Genomic DNA, 20006 nt, shown 5'->3' with positions numbered 1-20006 from the left:
TGGAGTTGAAAAGCCAAGCGGATGTAAATACGGCGCTGGAGACGACCTGTATTTATAGACCGCTTTTCAACCACAGTTCCCAAAGCGGTTCCCTGAGGGAGGGAGGGATGAGCTGGCTCCCCTGTCCCCCGCAAAGGGCTCACCCTCCAAAGAAAGACCTCCGCGAGACTCCAGCCACAGCCACGGGAGGGATGCTGTGCTGGGGGCGGGTAGGGCCAGTTGCTCTCCCCCTGCTCAGTCCAGAGAGTCACCTCTCCTCAAAGGGGCCTCTTTGCTCCGTTAGTCTGCAGGGGACTAAGTGGGGAGGAGAGGAGAGTGGTGAGGCTGGACGGGGGCCTGCCTTGCCCAAGGGGACACACACACACACACACACACACCCCTGGCCGCCGGCCTCTCTCCTGCCCCCGGGGCTGGCAGCACAGGGCAGGCTGGCTTCTGCGGCAGCTGGGTGGAGCAGCTGTGCTCGCGCGCAGTGCTGCTCGCCTTGGTTTTGCTGAAGTGAGTCCTCCGGTGTGGTTTGCGTCCGCCACTTGGGCAACTGCTGAAACTCTCTTGTGGTTTATCAGCGCAGGGACCTGTTTTGCTTTCCTTGGTGGGGTGGGGGAGAGGAAAGAGAGAAACCTGTTTCCCCAAATCTATTAGCAAGTGATCAAACAGAACAAGGACTTAAAATAGCAGCGGCAGGCTCCCTTTCTGTCCCTTGGCAAGCCCCCCCAGCGGTAAGAGGGTGTCTGCTGCTTAGGACTGTGCCTCCTCGTGGAGTGTTTCCTTCGCTAGGAGGGGTCCTGCAAAGTTCAGCCCAGCTGCCTGCCGCGCCCCCCCCCCAGCCATGCAGATGCTGCTGGGCTTCAGAGGCTGGTGGCCTTTATTTTGCCAGCTGCAAAACACTCTCTCTCTCTCTCTCTCTCTCTCTCTCTGATGATGGTGGTAGTAGTAGTAGTAGTAGTAGTAATGCCAATAGGTATATTTGTGGCGGGGGGGTGGATTTGAAGAAGTCTTGTTGGGGGGAGAGCCCAGCATGTTCTGCCCTTGCAAAGCCCCCCCCCCCGCCATCTCTCTCTCTCACTCTCTCTCTCTCTCACCTGCTAGTCACTCAGTCCCTGAAAGCGGGAGGGAGGTCTGGAGCATTTGGCCTTCCTGTGGGAGGGTTAGGTCTCCCCACACTTCCTCCTGCGGTAAGTAACCTTTTCCCCCTCTCTTCCTTCCCCCCCCTCCCCTCCCCTCCTGTTTTTTTCTCTCTCTCTCTCGACCTTTCCAGGTAACAGCCCTCCTGTAAGCCAACTCGGGTCTTCTGATTTTGCCACGGGCCCCGATCCATTCCAGCCGTTTGGGCCTGACACCAGTGACCCGTTTCAGAGTAAAAAGGGGTTTGGGGACCTATTTAGTGGAAAAGACCCATTTGCTCCTTCCTCCTCTGCGCGTAAACCTTCTAAAGACTCTTCCTTGGGGTTTGCTGACTTCAGCTCTGTAAGTTAAGTTCCTTCTCTCTGAGCAAAAACAGCTGCTTTCGGCACGACTGGCGGCAACCTGTGGGCTTGCTCTCTGGGTGTCCGTCCACTCTCGCTCTTTCTGTTTCAACTGCCCCTTCTCCTACTCCCTGCCCCACCCACCCACCCCCGCTGCTGCTGCTGCCGCCGCCCGGCTTCTTCTGTCTCTTAGTTCCCTCCCTCCCTCCCTCCCAGTTCTGTATGAATTCTTCTGTACCCAACAACCTTGTCTCCCAATAAACAGAGCTCTTAGTTGGAAGCTGCTCACTAGAGAGGTTCGTTTGCTCGCCTCCATGACGGAGGTGCTGCTGCCGCTACCACCACCAAGCAGAGCCTGCCCCTCTTGTGCTGTGGGGCTGGCTCAGGATGGGCCGGGCGGGGGGGGGCGGGGGAGCCGCTTTCAGACACAGCCCGTAGAATAAAGACCTCAGATGCCCAGCAGGAGTGTGTCGCTCTGAGTCTCTGGTTTGATTCCAGGTTGAACAGTGTGGGTGCACAGATTCTGTGTCAGCTGGGAACTAGGCGGAGACACCTTCAAGTTGGATGGGAATTTAAAGGGAAGGGAAATCCATGAAGGAAATAGAGGTGGATATTGTGGGACTTGGGTAAACAAGCCCCAGAGGGGTGGGGGGGGGGTGGTTCAGTTTTTATACCACCTTTCATAAGACATCCCAAGGCGGTTTACAACTGTTAAAATACAACAAAACTCCATTAAAAATATCCATTTTAAAACCTTAAAATCAGTTAAACAGTAAAAACCACAACATGCCAAAAAGCAACCATAAAAAAACCAGAAGCAGGAAAGCTGAGAGACCCAGCAGCTGCTAAGGGGTAAATGTCCGAACAAATAAAAAGGCCTTTAGTTGTTTTTTAGAAGCTGCCACAGATGTCAAAGGGTGGGCATTCACTGGGAGAGCATTCCAGAGCCTGGGGGCAACAGCAGAGAAGGCCCTGTCCTGCGTGTATGACAATTTAGCCCCTCTCAGTGCCGGCACATGGAGCAAAGGGCCCCCTGCTGACCTTGTTGGGTGGGCAGAAGCCCTTGGGAGAAGAAGGCGGTTGCAGACACTTCAGAGGACAGGCTGGCTGTTGCGGGGGGGTGGGTTTGCTGCCTGCATGCTCTGAGTGGCTTTGCTGAGTGGGGGGCCGTTGCTCAGTGGGCAGCCCCTTCTCCAATCCCTGGCCCCATCTCTAGGTAGGAAGGCTGAGAAAGACTGCTCTCTGCCCTGGAGAACTGCTGTGCCGTTGGGCTCGGACCATCCTGGGCTGGGTGGACCGGAGGGCTGAGGCCGTTTCCTGTGTGGACCCAAGCAGATGGGAGGCTGGATGTCCTGCTCTGCAAAGCCCTTCCTGGCAGGAGGCGGGCATGGTGGTGCTGAGGCCCGGGAGTCCAAGAGCACGTGGCTAAGGAGGCTGTGGCTCTTTAGCCTAGAGGGAAGGGGGTGGGGGATGCGTTGACCATGCTCAGATATTTAGAAAGATCGGAGGAGGGAAGTGCCCTTCTTGGTGGGGGGAGAAGGAGCAGCCTTGAATGGCAGGGAAGTCTGTTTCAGACCGTGGGGCCAGCTGGGAGCGTCGATGCTCCAGTGGAGGAGGAGGAGGAGGCAGGCGGCTGCTGGTGGCTCCCTTCCCGGCGAGGCTGCCGGTGCTGCCGCTCTTGGGCTGGCCCCAAAGGTGCTCAGGAGGGTTGGTGCCCGGCAGGAGCCTTGGCAGCAAAGCTCACAGGAGACGTGTGATGTAAATTGCCAGCCAGAGAGCAGCGCTTGCTGATCAACAGGAAAGCTAGCTTGGCTTTTTCTCGCTTGCTTTTTCTTTTTTAAGAACCTCTGATCTTCCCCGGGGTGGAGTTTTGCTTGCTTGCAAGATCCATTCTTGGGTCTCGTCTTAAAATATGATGGGGGCTGTTTGCATCATTAAGCAGACCTGGCTGCGGGGTTGTTTCTGGGTGTGAAGCCTGCCTGGGAGGCTGCCTGATTCTGTCAGCCCTGGGCCCCACCCTGCTGCCTGCCCTTAAACACAGGCAGAAAGGTTCACGGGTCCCTGTTGAGCCCTGTGCCGGGAAGGTGATGGGAGCCCCCCACTCCTGTCCATGCCCCACTGTGGGCCAGGAGCACGCCTCTCCCTGCCCCCTGGATGCCTTGTCCCAGCTGGATGGCTCGTCTAAAAGGAATCGGTTCCTCCTTCAGTTGAGAAGTTGTGTCTCTGAGGTCTCTTCCCTTGCAGATTTAGGGTCATGCTTTGTATGTGTGGGATTTACGTCCCCCCCTTGAGGTTCTGATGTCGGGGATGGGGTCCCGGCTTGGCAGACAGAAGGTGGTCCCAGGTTCAGTGCTGGGCAGCGTCTCCCGGTGGGGCTGGGAGATGGGAGAGACGCCTGCCTGCAGCCTGGGAGGGTTGCTGCCCGTCAGCGCAGGCCATCCCGAGTTAGATGGACCCGGGGTCTGACTCGTTAAAGAGGCAGCTTCCGATGGGAGAAGGGATGGGATGTCTCTGCATCATCTGGCTGGAACTCATGTGTGTGTGGCGGGATCTGCCTGACGGCTGGCCTGGCCTGTCCCTCTGGAGATGGCAAACGGCCGTATCTGACGCCTGGGCGACTGGAGGTTGCTCGTGCTTAGGGGTCGCGTCGTATTTTGAGTTGATGCCGTGAGCCATCCCGAGGATGCTTGGCTTTGGTTCATGCCAGTCAGCCTCTGAGGCGCTGGCATTGCGGGTCCGTCTTAGAATTCCACTTCATGGTGTTCTTCGTTCTGCAAAAGACGAGCTTCACAGATAGCTGGGAACCAAAGAGGGAAACGGCATGTCCATCCCCCCGCCGCCCCCGACCAGATTAATGAATGGCATTGGATTGTGGCCCTTAGTGAGGCGCGGAGGGGCCCTCCTGGTCCTCCGTGTGGGCTTGAAGAGCACAGCGCCCTGGAGCCCCTCAGGGGCCCGGCTCCGTGTCCCCTGAGCTGTGCCTGGAGTGGTGTGGTGTGGTGTGGCTGGTGAGCAGGGCGAGGGGTCAAGCCTGGTCTTCGGGAAGAAGGGCCAGGATGTTGTCCACAGGGAGGCCTTCCCAGCGGCCCTGAGATGCAAGGGGGCCGCCCGGAATGGCCCTGCAGTGACCCTTCCCAGCAGCAGCAGGAGGCAGCGGTGGTGGTGGTGGTGGTGGTGGCGGTGGTGACGACGGCCAGGCCCTCTTGGGCTCTTCCCACCCCACCACGGGACCAGGGCACAGTCCGGGCTTCCTGGATTCTCCTCCTGCTCCGAGGGGCTCCTGAGGAGACTTTCCACACAGGGGAGACCCAGGCTGGCCACAGACCTGTTGAGAAGCCGCCTCGGGGAGGGGGAGCGGAGGCGAGAGGGTCCCCAGCCATGGAAAGGGGTGCCAGGAGCGGGGAGCCGAGTCTGCCTCCAGACTCCCAGTGTTGGGCAGAGGGCTGGGCTGGGCTGGGCTGGCTGCCAAGGAGGGGGGAGAGCCTTCTTCCCGATCCGCCCGTTGGCCCCTGCTGACCCCCTCGGGGCAGGCTGGGCGTGATGGCCTGTTGAAGAATCTGTGTGCAGATCCAGTCCCCAGGAGGACGGAGTGGGGAGAGCCTTTTGTTTCTCTGCCTCCAAGCTCTGGGTGGTGACGCTTGACAGGCAAGAGCCCAGTTGAGGGGCTCCATTGGCTGCTGCCCTCTCATTGGAGGCGAACTAAATGGCCCTCCTTTCTTCCTCCGTCCCAATGAGAAAGAGGGGAAATCTCACCTGCGCCATTGGAAGGAGCTTGTTGGATGCCGGGAGGTCCGGGTTTCCCATGGCCAGGGGGAAGAGGGGTGTCATTTTGGGTGGCCAGAGGTCAAGGGAGGCCCAAAGGGGCACCGATGAGCGAGGAGAGCCGCAGGAGTGAAAGGCTGAAGGCGCTGGAAGGCGTGGCTGATTTGAGTTGGCTCCTCACAATATCCGGAGCCCATCCTTGGGTCCAGAGGGCCTCCAGTTCAGAGAAGAAGCTTGTCCAGAAGGAAGAGGGAGCCGTTGCGAAGCCAGCAGTGGCAGAAAAGAGGCGTCACGAGCGGAAGCAGGCCAAGGCTAGAGGGAGAAGGGGCGGGAAGGGGGCCCCAGCCCCACGGGGCAGGCCGTCCCGGGCCACAGGCAGAGGAAGAGGAGGGAGGCAGACTTCCTAGACGTTGCCCAGAGGGGAGCAAGGAGGTCTTCACAGAGGGGTTGACATCACGCTCTTTGCTGGAGGGATGGGAGGCCCAGGAGAGAGAGGCGGTCGGGGGAGTGGGGAGCCCAGCGAAGTGGAGGCATGGCGGAGCCCGGAAGAGGAACGTGATGCTCGGGGCCCGGGAGGGAGGCCTCTGCCCAGGAGCCGGGGGGGGGCGGGCTGGGGGGCCCCTCTTGGAGCAGGGGGCCTCCAGCCGCTGGGTCTGCCGGGCGTCCCTGCATGCCACACGTGCTCTCAGCTGCTTGCCGGGTCCGTTAACCGAGTGTCCTCCGTCTGTTGTCTTTCTAGCTTGGCAATGAGGAGCAGCAGCTGGCCTGGGCCAAGCGGGAAAGCGAGAAGGCTGAGCAGGAGAGGCTGGCCCGCTTGCGAAGACAGGAGCAGGAAGACCTGGAGTTAGCCATCGCCCTCAGTAAGGCCGACATGCCCGCCTCCTAAGGGCCCCCGCCCCGGCAGAGCCGCTTCCTGGCACCCGTCCTGGTTGCGCCCCCCGCCCCGCCCCGCCCCGCCCCGGCCCTTCCTTGGCTCCTCCCTCTTCCTTTGGTTCTGAAGTGGGTCGACCTGCCTCACGAGACTGGCTGGTGGCAGCAAGCTGTGTTGGGTGGGGGCGGCTGCTCCATCCCTCTCCCCACCCCGCCAGGAACCTGGTCCGGCCGAGGCCGTGGCTAGTCAGCGAGAGGCTTTGCAGCCCCAGCCGCTGGGCAGGGCCTGGGCCCGGCAGTCCGCCAGCATGCCCTGTGGCGGCTGGGGGGTGCCAAGACTGATGCGGCAGAAGCCGTCGCTCTGTGGGAGCTGCCACTCCTGGGTTCCCCCCCAGAGAGAGAGAGAGAGAGAGTGATCTTCATCCAGAGGTGGCTTCCCTTCCCTTCCCTCCCTTCTGCTTCTTTCATTTCCCTCAAGGAGCCAGTCCTCCTTGTGAGAGAGCAAACTCCCTGGAGTCGGGGCCCTGGATCTCACCGGGCTGGGCCGCTCCTCCGTGCGGAATCCCCCCCCCCTCTGCCCCTGGGAGGGCTGCAGGGCTCAGGCAGGAGGGCGTCCCAGGCCTTCTGCCTGCCAGGCGTGTCAGCAGCAGAGTGGGGGCCTCCCTTCCACTGCCCGGACCACCCCTTGGGTCCCCCCCCGCTGCCCCCCGCAGGGCTGAGTGCCCAGGAAGGCCAGTTGTCTGCGGAGCGTGATCTGCTGCCTCTCTCCTCAAAAGGGAGCAACCTTGTCAACTCACACTGACTCATAGCGAAACCGGGGAAACGGGCGTACGTTGCGGTGGGGGCCGGGCCGCGAGTGTGTAAAGAAGACGACGAGAACGAAAATATGTCTGTGTCCTGGAAAGCCGGGCGTCGCTTGGCCTGCATTTGCATCTCTTGTTTTGTTGGAAACGGGGAGGGGAGCAGGTTTTGTCTCTTGGCGAGAGCTGCGAAGGGGGGGGGCCTTTATTCCTCCCCCCCCCCCGCTTTGAGCAGTCCCTGCCTGGCCTCTGCCCCCCCCCGCACCTTGGCCTTTGGCCTTGAGAACTCCTAGGCAGGCCAGGTGAGACACGGCCCCCCCCCCCTCGGGGCGTCCCGGCTGGACTTAGCGCAGGCGCCGGCGTGTGTCTCTGTGTGTGGGGGGGGGAGAGTCCTGGCGGTGGGGCTCCAGGCCTGGGCTGCAGCAGCGTCCCCCTTGCGTGGTGTGCGCCTGTGGTGGGGAGACGCAGTGGGGCAGGATCCTCCTCATTCGGAGGAAGGGTCTCGTCTCTCTGGTCTGCTGTTGGGAGGCGACCAAGGGGGTCCCAGGAAGAGGCTCCCTCGCTGCCTCCGGGTGGGGCTGGTGGGGCAGTCAGCCTGGCCCCCACACAGAGAGGGGTCCCAGAGCCCCTGCTGGGCATGCTGAGGGGGGGGCTCAGTGCCTTGCCGCGACTCTCATCCCGACTCGGAGGGAGCATCTGCAGCTCCGACTCCTCTTCCTCCTTGCGGGATGGGGTGGCTCTGCCCTGTGGCGCTGCCGCTGTGGCTCTCTAGCAAGGAGGCGCTGGCCCAGCCCCAGGCAGCAGGGTCAGGGGGGCGCTGCCACTCGCCCCCTCCCACAGGGCACCCGGGCAGTGCCAGCCTGCCTCCGCTGCCTCGCTCCGCTTCCCTCCTGCTGCTGCTGCTGCTGCTGCTGCTGTGAGCAGCGGCGGCGGCGGCGGGTCTTGGGCTTCTCTCTGCCTCTGCTGCCCTCCCTGCATCCCAGCCGGGCCCTCCTGGCTGCCCCGCCCTGGCTTGCCTCCTCGCCGCCCTCCCGAGGAAGAGGGGTGCTCTGCAGCCAGGCTTGGGGGCAGGCGGGGGTCCTCCTTCCGCTGAGCCCCGGCTGGCCCCTCACGCTCTCCTGGGTGGCGCCCGCCTCCCTCCAAGCCCGCCCGGGCAGTGAGCGGCCCGCCTTGGCTGGGGGCTTGGAGGCCTCTCTGCTGCTCGCTGGGCTGGCAGGGGGGGGGGGCGGGGGCCCGCCAGAGCACTGTGTGCCCGGCATGACTGAGCCGCTCCTGGCCGGCCGGCCGGCTCTCTTGGCCGCACTTGGGCATCTCTGCCCGGGGCAAAGCTAGCTGGGGGGCCCAAGGGGGGTGGGGGGTGGGGGGAGTGCTCCGGGTCTTCCTGCAGCAGCTGCTGCCGGGTCCCCTTTGAGAGCAAGAGACCATCGGCAGACCCTGGCGGCAGCAGCAACAGCAGCATCACGGTGGTGTGTTGATGTGTCTTCTGTACGTAGCTGTTGTGCACGTCCGTCCCCCCCCACCCCGCCCACTGAGGAGCCTCTGTGGAGCTGCTGAGATGCAGGAGATGGCAGCCTCCGGGGTCTTCCCTTCTCTTGGTTTCACAGAGGGGGCTGCTTGGCTAGTGGGGGGGGGAGCCGCTGCAGGGCTTCTCCTGTCCCAAGCAGGCCACTCTCCCCCTTCTCCCCCCCCCAATTTCTGTTCTCCCCGATTCTTAAAGGAAAAGGTCGGGGGGGGGGGGAGAGACAGTTCTTGGCCCAGGATTCAGGGAACCAGTGTGTGTGTGTGTGGCTGGGACATGGCCCCTCCCTCTGGATCCACCACAGGAGGGGAGCTGCAGCAGCAGTTTGCATTGGGGGCAGGGTGGGGGGGCACTTGCCATTCAAAGGGAAGCTCGTCCAGGTGAGGAGCCGCCCCCCCCCGCCCCAGACACGGCTGGAGTCTGGTGGGGAGGAGGGGCAGAGACCGCATCCAAATATGTACATGGCTGTATCTATATTTATCCTTGAAACCTGGTGTAAGGAGATTGTGAGTGGGGGGGGGGAGGAGGGGGGGGAGGGATTTCAATCCCATGCTCTTGTGGTTATTGTTTAATATCAGAGAAATGTTATTGTTTTAATATAATAAAAGACAAAAGTGACTTATCTGGGCGCTCTGGCGAGTGGCGCTCGCGCTCTCTCTGTGTCAGGCCCGCTGCGCTTTCTGCCCTCCTGCTGCGGACTTGGTCCCCACCGGCTCCTCTGGGCCACAGTGAGCAGGTCCACCCCCGGCGCCCCCCAGCCCACCCCCGCGGCTGCTGCTGCTTTCCGAGAAAGATGGCCCCCAGATTCGGTGGGGAGGCGGGAGACAGCCAGGCTGCGTGCACGGGGGGCTCGGGATGCTGCCTGCCCCGCCCAGGCTGGGGAGAGAGGCCTTCCCTGGCTCCCTTTCCTTGGAGGCTGAGCTCAGCACCTGGGCAGGCTCCAGCGCCGGCGCCTGGCTCCCGCGGGCAGCAAGCAGCTCTCCCTCCCGCAGCCCTGCAGCCGGGAGACGGACCCCACTGCGCGCAGGGCCTCTCAGGCGGAGAGGGGCCTCCTTCCACAGGCCGAGCAGGCTCTACCCTGACCGGCTGGACCTGGGGCCTTCTGCCTGCCACGGAGCACCGTGAGGAAGAAGGGGGTCTGCTCGGACGCTGGGGGCGGGGGCGGGGAGAAGGTTCTGCCGAGGCCGCGGAGAGAGGACCTCCTCTGGGACGGCCGGATCCATTCTCCGCAGCAGCCCTTCCCTGACCGGCTCTGGTGCTCGCGCTGCTCACGGCCCAGTTCAGGAACACGCGCCGCGGGGGGGAGTTGCCAGCCGCAGAGGCCGGCTGCGTGGATGGGCCTTGGGAGCTTTGCCCGGCTGAGGGCGCGTCGGGGCTCTGGGCTTGCAATGCCTTCTGCTTGTTGCCCCCCAGGGCGAAGACTCGGGGCGGAGGAAATCGCCAGCCCTTTGCAACAGCTGCTGCTCGCTTTCTGGAACAAAGTTGCGCAACGGTTCCGGGCGAATCTGACCTGCCCGTGCAGTGTGGAAACTGTGCGCGCGCACACACACACACACACACACACACAGTGACAGGGTGGCATCCGCCTCTGCCATTCTTCGCAGGAGGGAAATTGCTTTTTCTGTTCCCTCCAAAACACGACAGGATTTCGCTTTTCACAGAACAGTTGTTTCTGCAGCTGCTTGAAATGGCTCCCCTGTCACTGGAGGGGCTAATTTGAGCAAAGCGGCAGCATGCAACTGTGCACGACTCCATGCAAATCTCATAACAGGTTTTCCTTTCCAAGGGTGAGAAGTGCGTTTGATTTCGCAAACTGGTGCCCTCGAGGAGCCTTAGCGCCTTCCCTTAATAGCGGTTGAGTAAGAGGGGATCTGGGCACGCAGCTGTCAGGGGAGCTGGAGCAGTCGCTGCCTGCTCCAAGAAGGGGGTTGGACTAGAAGAGCTTCAGGGAGCCCAGTTCCCAGAGGCTTGAGTATGGTCAGACACCAAAGCCCTTCCCTCCCCCCCCCCAAGGGGCTTGATCCTTCTGCTCCTGTCGCTGCCTTATCCCCAGCTGAGTAAGGGAAGAGACGCCTCCTTGCCCCACTCCGCTGAGAGGCTTCCACGCATGTGGGTTTCCTCACCCCACTTGACCTGCTGCTGCTGCTGCTCCTCGCCGGGTGCTTGAGAAGGGCAACCCTCAGACAGCGGGGCTCTGGCCTCAAATAACGCGCCATCGTGGCTGAAACGCAGCGTTGGCATTTTACAGTTTTATAGGGGAAAAGCTGCCGCCGCCGCCGCGCTCCAGCGACCCCCCCCCCGCCCGGCCTGCCTGCTGGCACAGCTGCCGCAGCATCTGGAAGAGATTTAAGGGTGCTACGAAAATAGTCTCTCGAGGCAATTAAAAATGAGTCTCAAATGATAGCTTGGGTTGCTTTTGAATGGGAGAGAGCCATTTCTGGCCCCGGGGCGCCTTCTCTCTCGTGGGCGGCTGCATTTCGAAGGGCGGCGGCGGCGGCGGCAGGGGGGGGGCCGCTTCCCCTTCCCCTCGACGAGGCGAGGCCCCTTGCCGTGAAGCGCGTGGAAGGAAACCAGCCCGCATCCACTCGGAATGGCTTTTATTTTACAAAACTCTGTTCGAAAACGTTAGAAGTTTCGCGGTTCTATCAAAGGGTAGGCAAAAGACCCATCGTGTCTCCCAGGGGCAGAATCCCAGCGCTTCCGCATCAAACTATTTACAATACACACTTCGGTACAAAAAGGCGTCGAACAGGACCGCAGGCCCTGGGGTCCTAGTGTCGGCCGCGGCAGTCGTGAGCGTGTCGGGGGAGCTTCAGGGGGCCCCTCGGCTGGACAGTCCGTCCCCCCCGCCATTTCTCCCAACATCCAGCCCTTCAGGTCTCCCCGGTGGTGGCCCCCCCCACCTAAAGGGGGGTGCCGAGCTCTGCCCCCCGTCCTCTCCCAGCTTATGTTGCGGGCAGCGCTGACCCCCGGCCAGCCCTCGTCATCCCCGCGTGGCTCCAGGGACCCCGGCCTCAGCCGGGTGGGTCGGAGGCCTCTGCGGGAAGCAGCGCGGGGTCCAGCCGCCGCCGCCGCCTCCTCCGCCCGGCCGCAGGAGTACCAGCTACGCGCTCCTCTCCCTCTCCTCGCCCGGCGGGCTACATGTGCCTCTTCATGTGCAGGGCCAGGTGGTCGGAGCGGGAGAAGGCCCGGTCGCACAGGTGGCACTGGAAGGGCCGGTGGCCCGTGTGCTTGCGGTAGTGGCGAGTCAGCTCGTCGGAGCGCGCGAACTTCCAGCCGCAGCCGTCCCAGTTGCAGTGGTAGGGCTTCTCGCCTGCGGGGAGGGAGGGAGGAGGAGCAGGTGGTGGTGGTGGGGGTGAAGCAGAAGCAGGAGAAGCGGCGCGCTGCGGGAACCGGCCCGGGAGGAGGGAGCTGGAGGAGCCGCTCAGGGTCAGGGTCGGGGCCGAGCCGCCAGCCACAGAGAGCTGAGCCGGGCCGGGCCGGGCGGGCGGGGGCGCGGGCCGAGACCCTCCCCTGATCTCGTGCAGGGGAAGGTGGGGGGGGGGGCGCTCTACGAAGGGCCGTGCGCAGGGGGCTCGGACGCCTCCCCCGCCCGGGTGGCCACTTACCGGTGTGCGTGCGCAGGTGCGCCTTCAGGTGGGAGCTCTTGGTGTAGGTCTTGCCGCAGCCGGTGTAGGTGCAGGTGTGGGTGGCAGTCCGCTTGCGGGGCCAGGAGCGGCGGCCGCGCTTGGGCTTGGCGTCCAGCAGCTCCAGCGGCGAGGAGGGCGGCGTCAGCAGGCCCCGCGGAGGCGGCTGCGTCGGCGGGGCAGAGGCCTGGCAGGGCGGCAGGCTGTCCTCAAAGAGGCCGAACGGGGAAGCGCTCTGGTACTGGAGGGGCCGCTGGGGGTGGTGGAGGGGCGCGGGGAAGCCCGGCGGCGGGGCGGGGCAGTAGCCGGGCTGCGAGGGGCAGAGCAGATGCTGTCCGGGGTGGTGCGCCAGGTCGTCGGGGCTCAGCGGCGGGGTCTCTGCCCCCGGGATCTGCTGCGGGGGACAAGCCATCATGCAGGGGGGGCTGCCCTCCTGCTTGATCTTGGGGCAGGCCTGGGGGGGCCCCATCCCCACCAGGGGTCCGTAGCTGTCCAGGTCCGGTTCGGGTTTGATGCCCTCCACCAAGTGCTGCTGCTGCTGAGGCGGCGCCCCGAAGCCGGCGGCCAGGAAGAAGCGCCCCTGGATCTCGCCGCCGCCGCAGCCCGGGAGCGGGTAGGGCGCCTCCAGTTCAGGGGCCAGGGCCGAGCCGTAAGGCGGCGGGGGGCTGCCCCTCTGCAGCGACCGGTAGCATCCAGCCTGCGGGATCGCCTCGTAGAAGCTGTCCAGGACGGCCGCCCCGTAGTCGTCGCCGCGGGGAGCGGCCGGGTGCCCGAAGAGGCCGCTGTGGTCGCCGCCGCCGCCGCCGGCGTCCTGGTCATTGCTGCCGCCGCCGCCGCCGCCGCCGCCCATGGCAAGGATTAGATCCAAGACTCTGCTGAGCTCTTCGTCGTCCTTGGGGCCGCCGAGCGGATCCGGGCCGGGGCAGGAGGCGCCGGGCAGGAGCTTGGCCTCCAGGCTGCAGGGCCAGCGCTGAGCGGGGGGGGGGGAGGAAGGCCGTTAGCCACCTGGCCAGCTGGGCGCGCGTCGCGAGGGGGGCTGACTCCGTACGGGGCAGGAGCGGGCGGGGGGCAGGGCTGGAGCCACCAGGAGCCGCAGGGGGCCTCCCACGGCCCGGAGCCCCTGGCCTCCGCTTCCATTCAGGGCAATCCGAGTGGGGCAGGCAGCGTCCTGCCCCCCCACCCCAGACACCTTTCGGGGGTGGCAGCAGGTCAGGAGGCGCCTCTGCAGAGACAGGGCGGGTGAGGTGGTGCCCTCGAGGGAAAGGGGGCCGCGGCCACGCTGGGCGCCCATCACTCGCTTCCACGCCCCACCGCCTCTGCCTCCTGCTCGGAAAGGAAGCCGCTGCAGGGACGCGGCGGGAGGCTGAGCGCGGCGCCTCTAAGCATGTACAGAGGACCCGCCGCGCGCCCACCTCTCCCTCCTCCTCTCCCTGCCCCCGGACTCACTTGGTGCTGGGGCGGCGGCGGCAGCAGCAGCTGTGCGTGGCTTTCCTTGCAGAAGGAGGCGAAGGAGGGCAGGATCGGGGCCGGGGGGCCGCCCAGCAGCGCCATGGCTCGGTGGCTCGTCCTCTGGGTCGTTCTGCCGGCTTCGGCCCGGCGCTCCGCTTTTAAGAGGGCGGCTCAGGAAGCGCGTCGGGTCCGTCCGTCAGCCGGCCGGCCGGGCGGGAGGGGGAGCTGCCTGAGCCGGAGGACTCGCTGCTGCCGCTGCCGAGGCCCGGCCTAAAATTAGCCCCACTATAAAAGGAGGACGCGGAGCAGAGGAGGCGGAGCAGAGGCCAAGACGGCGGCAGGCGCAGAAGTCCGGGAGGCAGCGCAGCAGGCCGGCGGGCCGAGGAGGCTCCTGCTCCGAGTCCGAGGGCTGGGCGCCGGGCAGGCAGCTGCCCTGGCCCACCGCACAAAGCGGGGCGGGGCGGGGCGTCGAATGGCCAGGCGGCCACTCTGCACTTGTCCAGAAGCACTCTTGCCCGGAGCCGCGTCCCCCCGCAGGCGTGCTTCGGCGTATAGGCAAGCAGGCACCCTCTCCGTCGTCACCCCCACCCGGCCGCAACAAGTAGAAGTGCTCCGAGAGACACAGCTGGCGGGGCGGGGCGGGGCGGGGCGGGGCGGGGGGGGGGAGAGCGAGCTAGTGCCATCGGACGTGCCCACGCGTGGATGCGCTTCCAGACGCCGGTTTCGCGGGGAGAGACAGACCGGGAAGGGCTTCCTGCATCTGCGGGGCCTGGAGCGCGGGAGGGGTCCCTGCCTGCTGCGCCTTTCCCTGCCTATCGGGGCGGCGGGGGGGCTGAATGCCAGAGTCTCGGGGGTGTCCCCCTGAGGAGGGCAGCGGCCACTCTCCCCCATGGGCTGAACTCTGTGCTGTTCAGTCCATGGGGGGGGGGGCGTGCTCAGGAGACAAAGGAAGAACACACCCCTTAGTGAGAGGCAGCTAATTAACCCCCCCCCCACACACACCGCATTAGGACCCTCACCTTAACCCCAAGGGAGGACACACATTTCAGGAACTTGAAAACTGGGCCCCTCTTGCCCCGCCCAGGCCACCCCCCCCCAGGCCCACCACTGCTACTTGGCATCCAGAGTAACTAGGTGGGGCGGGGGGGGCATGGAAATCGGCTCCTGGCTCCTGCTGGTAACCCGCCTCCCTGGAGGGCCTGTGAGACTCACCGCGCCAGGCTCACCTCTGTGGGCTCCCCGGAAAAGAGGGACGTCTCCAGTCCTCCTGCTCGGGAAAAGAACGAGAGGAGCGTTCCTGGTCATGGGATAGTATGGTATAAAACTGGCACCAACCCCGAGAGACCCTAACCCTAACCCTGGCCCACCCGGAGGACTGAGAGCCCAGCTGCCAAGCGCACAGAGGCAAGAGGAGCGCTGTAGTTCTTGCAACAGCCCTGCGAGGTAGGCCAGTGCGGCTCTCCCCTCACGTGGCTGCGAGAGAAGCAGAGAGCGTCGCGTCCCTAAGGCCCGGCCAAGCCCTCGGCCTGGTCGCCGGGCGGAGGAAGCCAGAATGGAAGCCGCTCCGCGCCCCGCTGCTGCTGCTGCCGCCGCCCACGGGGCCCAGGCAAGGGCCCTTTTTCGGAGCTGGGGTAGGGGTGGGGGGTCTCTGTGGCCCAGCGCGATGGCAGGAGCTGGGGGGCTCTCCTGGTAGAAATGCCTGGAGGGACTTTCCCCTCGGCCAGCTGGGGGGAAGAGGGACCCAGACTCTTCCCTCTCACGGGATTCCCAGAAGTTGGTGACTGCAACTCCCATAATCCCCAAGCAAAGGCTGTTGCAGCTGGGGATTCTGGGAGTTGCAGTCAACAACATCTGGAGTCCCTGTGAGAGGGAAGCCGGCCCCTCCTCCTTTTTGACAAAGAAGCCACTTCTGAGAACTTCGCTGTTGCTGAAAAGCAAACTAGGATGACTAGGAGCCCTCCGTGTTGCCGGGCGAGGCGTCTGTGTGGGGTGTGGTGTGGGGTGTTCACTGCAGAAGCGAGAATGCCCGCGGGACCGCGCAGGGCCCGCCGCGGCGCGCTCAGGTGCCGCAGGGCAGGGGGCCTGCTGCCCTGGCCCCCGAAGGCCCGCTCCCCGCTGCCATCCACAGATGCAAGCCCATCCTCCTCGGGGTCAAACGCGGGGCGGCGGCGGCGGCGGCAACAACGCGGGCCTCCCGAAGAGCAGCCCCGCGAGCGGCCTGCAGCTTGTGGCCGTGGGGAGCGGCAGCAGCTGAACGGCTTCCTGGCGGTGGGGTGGCCTTGAGCTTGGCGGGAGGGCAGGCCTCCGGGCGGGCGGCGCCTCCGCCTGGATCCAGGCCCTAGGGCCGCCTGGCGAGCGGGCGGCAGCACAGGCCAGCCCGGCCCGAGCAAGGTTGGCGGCGGCTTTGCCGCTCAGCCTCAGGCGGCCTGTCGGGATCACACCAGACCGCGTGCCCGGAGCTAGGGTGGAGCCGGTTAGGGTTCAGAGACCTCGGCCTGGCCTACCTCGCAGGGCTGTTGTGAAGTCTGGCCGCGGCTGAGGGAGAGCCAGCCTTGTCGGAGGCCGCCTGACTGAGCGCCTCAGAGGGAGAGCAGGACAGCCCCAGGCGGCCTCTGAAGCCCGGCTGCGCACACCCGCCCGCTTGGGGGTGGGGGGGGCATCGGGGGTGGGGAGGGAGTCGGGGGGGCTCCGCACCCACGGGCCTCTCGCCCTGCCAGCCAGCCCCACGCCCTCGTCCCCCCCCCACCCCGCGCAGGTCTTGTTTCTGGGCGGGCGGGCGGGTGCGGGCGGCGCAGTGCCCAGGTGGCTCGGCTGCTTGGCGGCGGCATCGGGCCAGTGACTAGTGACTCTTCCCGGATGAACCGGCCGGCCTGCCAGTCAACCATCATCGGGGCTCCTCGCGGGCGCCGCCGCCGCCAAGACACCAGCGCGCGTTTGCACCGCTGGCAGCGGCGGCCTGGTCGTCCCCACCAGCAGCACGCCCGCTTGTGCCCAGAGCTCACACCCGGGCTGGGCAGCAGCAGCTGGCAGCCTTCAGGCAGATGTGTGTGCCTGGTAACGCCGCCGTAGGCAAAGCGCGAGGTGAGTCACGCCTGGGCAATGCCTCGCTCGGGGAACTGCGCGTGCGTGGTGCGCTCGCTCGGGCAGGGAAAGGTTGCCCCCCCGCCCCCCCGCAGGGCTCCGGCTCAGTTGCCGCCGCTGTGCCTGACTCAGCCCAGGAACCGCGCGGGGCGGGCGGGAGAGACAGAGATCATCGAGCCCACCCCCAGCAGGAGGATGCGGTGGACAAAGTCATATTGTCATCTCCTCCTCCTCCTCCTCCTCCCTCCTCCTCCTCCCCCCCAGAGGGCAGTGGCCCCCAGCTCATTCTGGAGCCTGGACCTAAAGGCCTTTGGAGCCTCCCCCCAGCAGCCCCCCTGCATCACCCCCCTACACACACACACACACACACACACACACACACCATGACACATGCAGTATCTTTAACAGGAGGGCAAAAACTGAAAGGAGAATGTAAGGGTATAAAACAAGTCTACTGAGGCAAGTCTGCATCAGCAGGAACATTTCAACACACAACTTAACATATTCCTAGACCCACATATTTATTTATTTCCCACTTCACCCCTCCCCCCAAAGCATTGGTGGTCACGTGTGGCCACCAGGCACAGGTCACACAGTCACACGTGGCCACCCAGCACAGTGCAAGCCAGTGGCGGGGTGACCACACCACCACCCAGGACAGACGAGAGAGGATTTCGGGGGCCCCCGGCGGTATGTGAAGGCCCTGGACTCCAGCCCGGAAGTCCCGGGGTAAGAGTGTCAAAGCTGACTAGCCAGAATTATTACGATGCTTCTTGCTCTGCCTTCAGAGGCGGGAGGAGAGCTGGTCTTGTGGTCAGGTAAAGTTGTGCCGTTGAGTCGGTCTCGACTCCTGGCGCCCCCAGAGCCCAGTGGTCGTCTTTGGTGGAATACAGGAAGGGTTGACCATTGCCTCCTCCTGCGCAGTATGAGATGATGATGCCTTTCAGCATCTTTCCTTTATCGCTGCTGCCCAATATAGGACCAGCGGGGATTCGAACTGGCAACCTTCTGCTTGTTAGTCAAGCATTTCCCCGCTGCGCTACTTAAGGTGGTGAACTTGTGGTAGCCACCATGAATTGTCCCCTTTGCAAGGCTTCCTCCTTCTTCTTGTGCCTGACACCGTTCACCATTATCTGCCCAGATGGGGACTCCAGAGTCACAGGTCATGGCTGATCACATGCCTGGCAGCTCTTGCAGAAGCACCTGATTGGGCAGTGGGGATTCCATATGCAGATAGGGAGGAGGAGCCTGTGATGGTGAAGGTCAGTTGGAAGATGTTCTTGATTGTAGAGGCATCTCTCTCTAGAAAAGGATAGTGGGCAGCAGAGGTCTGCCCAGAGAGGGGTGGTGAGGGGGGAAAGAGCCCCTTCAGGAGAAGGAGGAGGCTGCCCAGATGAACAAGACCTGTTAACTCAGAGAGAGGGAGGGGGAGAGGAGGGAGGGGAAGAGAGAAAGACCGAGAGGGGGGAAAGAGCAGGTGGAGGAGAGAGAAAGAGAGAAAAGGGAGGGAGGGGAAGAGAGAGAGAAGGGCCGGGGCCGGGCTTCTGTCAGCGATGCAGCAGCAGCAGCAGCAAGGAAGGGCCCAATCCACCGCTGCTGCTGCTGCTTGGGGCTACCGAGGTCATTGGTGGAGGGAGGGAGGCAGGCAGGCAGGCAGGCAAAGGATGGCCGGGCCATCCGTGGCCTGAGGGGAATGAGTGGCCATGGGGGGTGGTGCAGTGAGGAAGGGCCTGGTCAACCGGACGGCGGGGCTCGGGTGAGGAGGTCTCTGGGGATGGGGGCTGCAGCCGCGGCCAAGAGGGGTGAGGGGGATGGAAGCAACGGGATGGAGGAGCAGGGGCAGGAGTGTGGCTCAGGGGAGGGTGGAGAGATCTCTGAGGTGAGGGGAGCAAGCAAGTACTAGTGCACAGATGCTCTGCGCAGGTTAAGCTAGTTTGTAATAAAGACAGCAGGTCACAAGTGCCATCTTAGAAGAAGCACTCCCTACTCTGTGAGAGGGGGGAATGTTACTTATTAGAAGAGGCATTCTTTTCCCTCTTGTGTGAGAGTTGTTGCGGGGGGGGGGAGAGCATCACCTTGAAAGAAGCTCTCCCTACCATATGAGAGATGGGGCAATATTTCTAATTAGAAGAGGCATTCTCTTCCTTCTTGTGTGAGCATGGGGGATGCATCACCTTAGAAGAGGCATTCCCTAGTATGCATGTGCCTAGTCTGCCCCCAGACTCTGGAATGCTCTCCCAGTGGCTATTCGCTCCTCAGTCTCCATCACAGCTTTGAGAAAGCATGTTAAATCCTGGCTTTTTACCCAGGCTTTTATATGATTGCCTCTGCTGCTGCTCTTTGTATTTTGTACTGTTTTTATGCTTGTGTTTTAAATGTTTAATCAGATTTGTTTTTATATTTTTAGCTTACATTTTAATTGTGTCATTTTTATAATCTTGTTTTAAATGTCCCCTGCTAAGTGTCCCCTGCTAACTGGGCAAAGAGGCACCTTTTTAACGTGGTGATTCTCTTTATTTAGCAGGGGGAGAGTAACTGGCCACGTCTCCACCCCCAGCACAGCCCCCCGCCCCCCAGTGACTGTTGCTGGTGTCTGTCTTATGTTTCTTTTTAGAATGTGAGCCCTTTGGGGACAGGGAGCCATCTTATTTATTTGTTGTTTCTCTGTGTAAACCGCCTTGAGCCATTTTTGGAAGGGCGGTATAGCAATCGAATTAATAAAAATAAATAAATAAAATTCTGATGTAAACTGCTTTGGGATTATTTTAATGAAAGGTGGTATATAAATTTAACAATAAATAAATAAAATAAAAATGTGTGAGAATGGGGACTGTCTCTTTCCTCTTGAATGAAAGTCATGCATTTCCACCTCATTCCCTACCATATGAGAGAGAAGCAGGGAATGCCTCTTCTGAGGTGACACAATACTTCCCCCCATTCCACAGAGGAAAACTGGGGCGTACGTGCATAATCTCAGCAGCCCTGTTTCTCTGCTAGGCATCCTTTGGCCAGCCCAGTGTCATGGACCACTGGATGATGCTGGTCTGCTGGGCTGAGGTCTGTCAGGTCTTTAACCAGCTTTGGCTGCTGCTGTGTCTTAACCCATGGCTCCATTACAGGACGGAGACGGATGTTTGGGCTGCTCATTACTGCAGGTCACATTGCGCTTAAAGACACAGTTTCAGGGGCTGGTGGGAAAACTGGCAACCGAGCTCCAGGTATTCCTTGCTGCTGCTGCTGCTGCTGCTGCATCAGGGGACAGAGGAAGCTGCCATCTACTGAGTCAGACCCTCGGTCCATCTAGCTCAGTATTGTCCTCACAGACCGGCAGCGGCTTCTCCAAGGTTGCAGGCAGGCAGCTCTCTCAGCCTTGTACAGGTAATGTACTGTATGCTTTGGTAGTTTGTGGGTTCAATAAAAAATCTTGTCCTGT

The 20006-nt window shown here is 63.0% G+C and overlaps 2 protein-coding genes across 6 annotated transcripts in view; one reads left to right on the top strand and one right to left on the bottom strand.

Annotated features, from left to right (window-relative positions):
* EPS15L1 (epidermal growth factor receptor pathway substrate 15 like 1) overlaps nt 1-9084 on the top strand; it is a 47768-nt gene extending 38684 nt beyond the window's left edge. The window contains exons 24-26 of one of the 5 annotated variants that reach the window (XM_053301400.1): nt 1259-1467; nt 5968-6088; nt 6875-9057. In XM_053301400.1, coding sequence (XP_053157375.1) covers nt 1259-1467; nt 5968-6088; nt 6875-6900 — 356 coding nt within the window. In that variant the 3' untranslated portion in view covers nt 6901-9057. Of the gene's footprint in view, nt 1-1258; nt 1468-5967 lie in introns of all 5 variants that reach the window. The other 4 variants (XR_008317415.1, XM_053301401.1, XM_053301402.1 and 1 more) reach the window with 4 other exon arrangements.
* Nucleotides 9085-10997: 1913 nt separating this feature from the next.
* On the bottom strand, nt 10998-13950 carry KLF2 (KLF transcription factor 2). Its single transcript, XM_053288087.1, has 3 exons — nt 13490-13950; nt 12026-13013; nt 10998-11730 (listed from the first exon to the last, which is right to left on the bottom strand). Exons 1-3 carry the CDS (start codon nt 13592-13594, stop codon nt 11555-11557), a joined length of 1269 nt encoding a protein of 422 aa, XP_053144062.1. The 5' UTR covers nt 13595-13950; the 3' UTR covers nt 10998-11554.
* Nucleotides 13951-20006: the final 6056 nt, after the last annotated feature.

Source organism: Hemicordylus capensis, chromosome 2 (genome assembly GCF_027244095.1).
Source record: "Hemicordylus capensis ecotype Gifberg chromosome 2, rHemCap1.1.pri, whole genome shotgun sequence".
NCBI lineage: Eukaryota > Metazoa > Chordata > Lepidosauria > Squamata > Cordylidae > Hemicordylus > Hemicordylus capensis.
The sequence above is the reverse complement of the archived record's forward strand: the minus strand, read 5'-3'. Positions and strand labels throughout refer to the sequence as shown.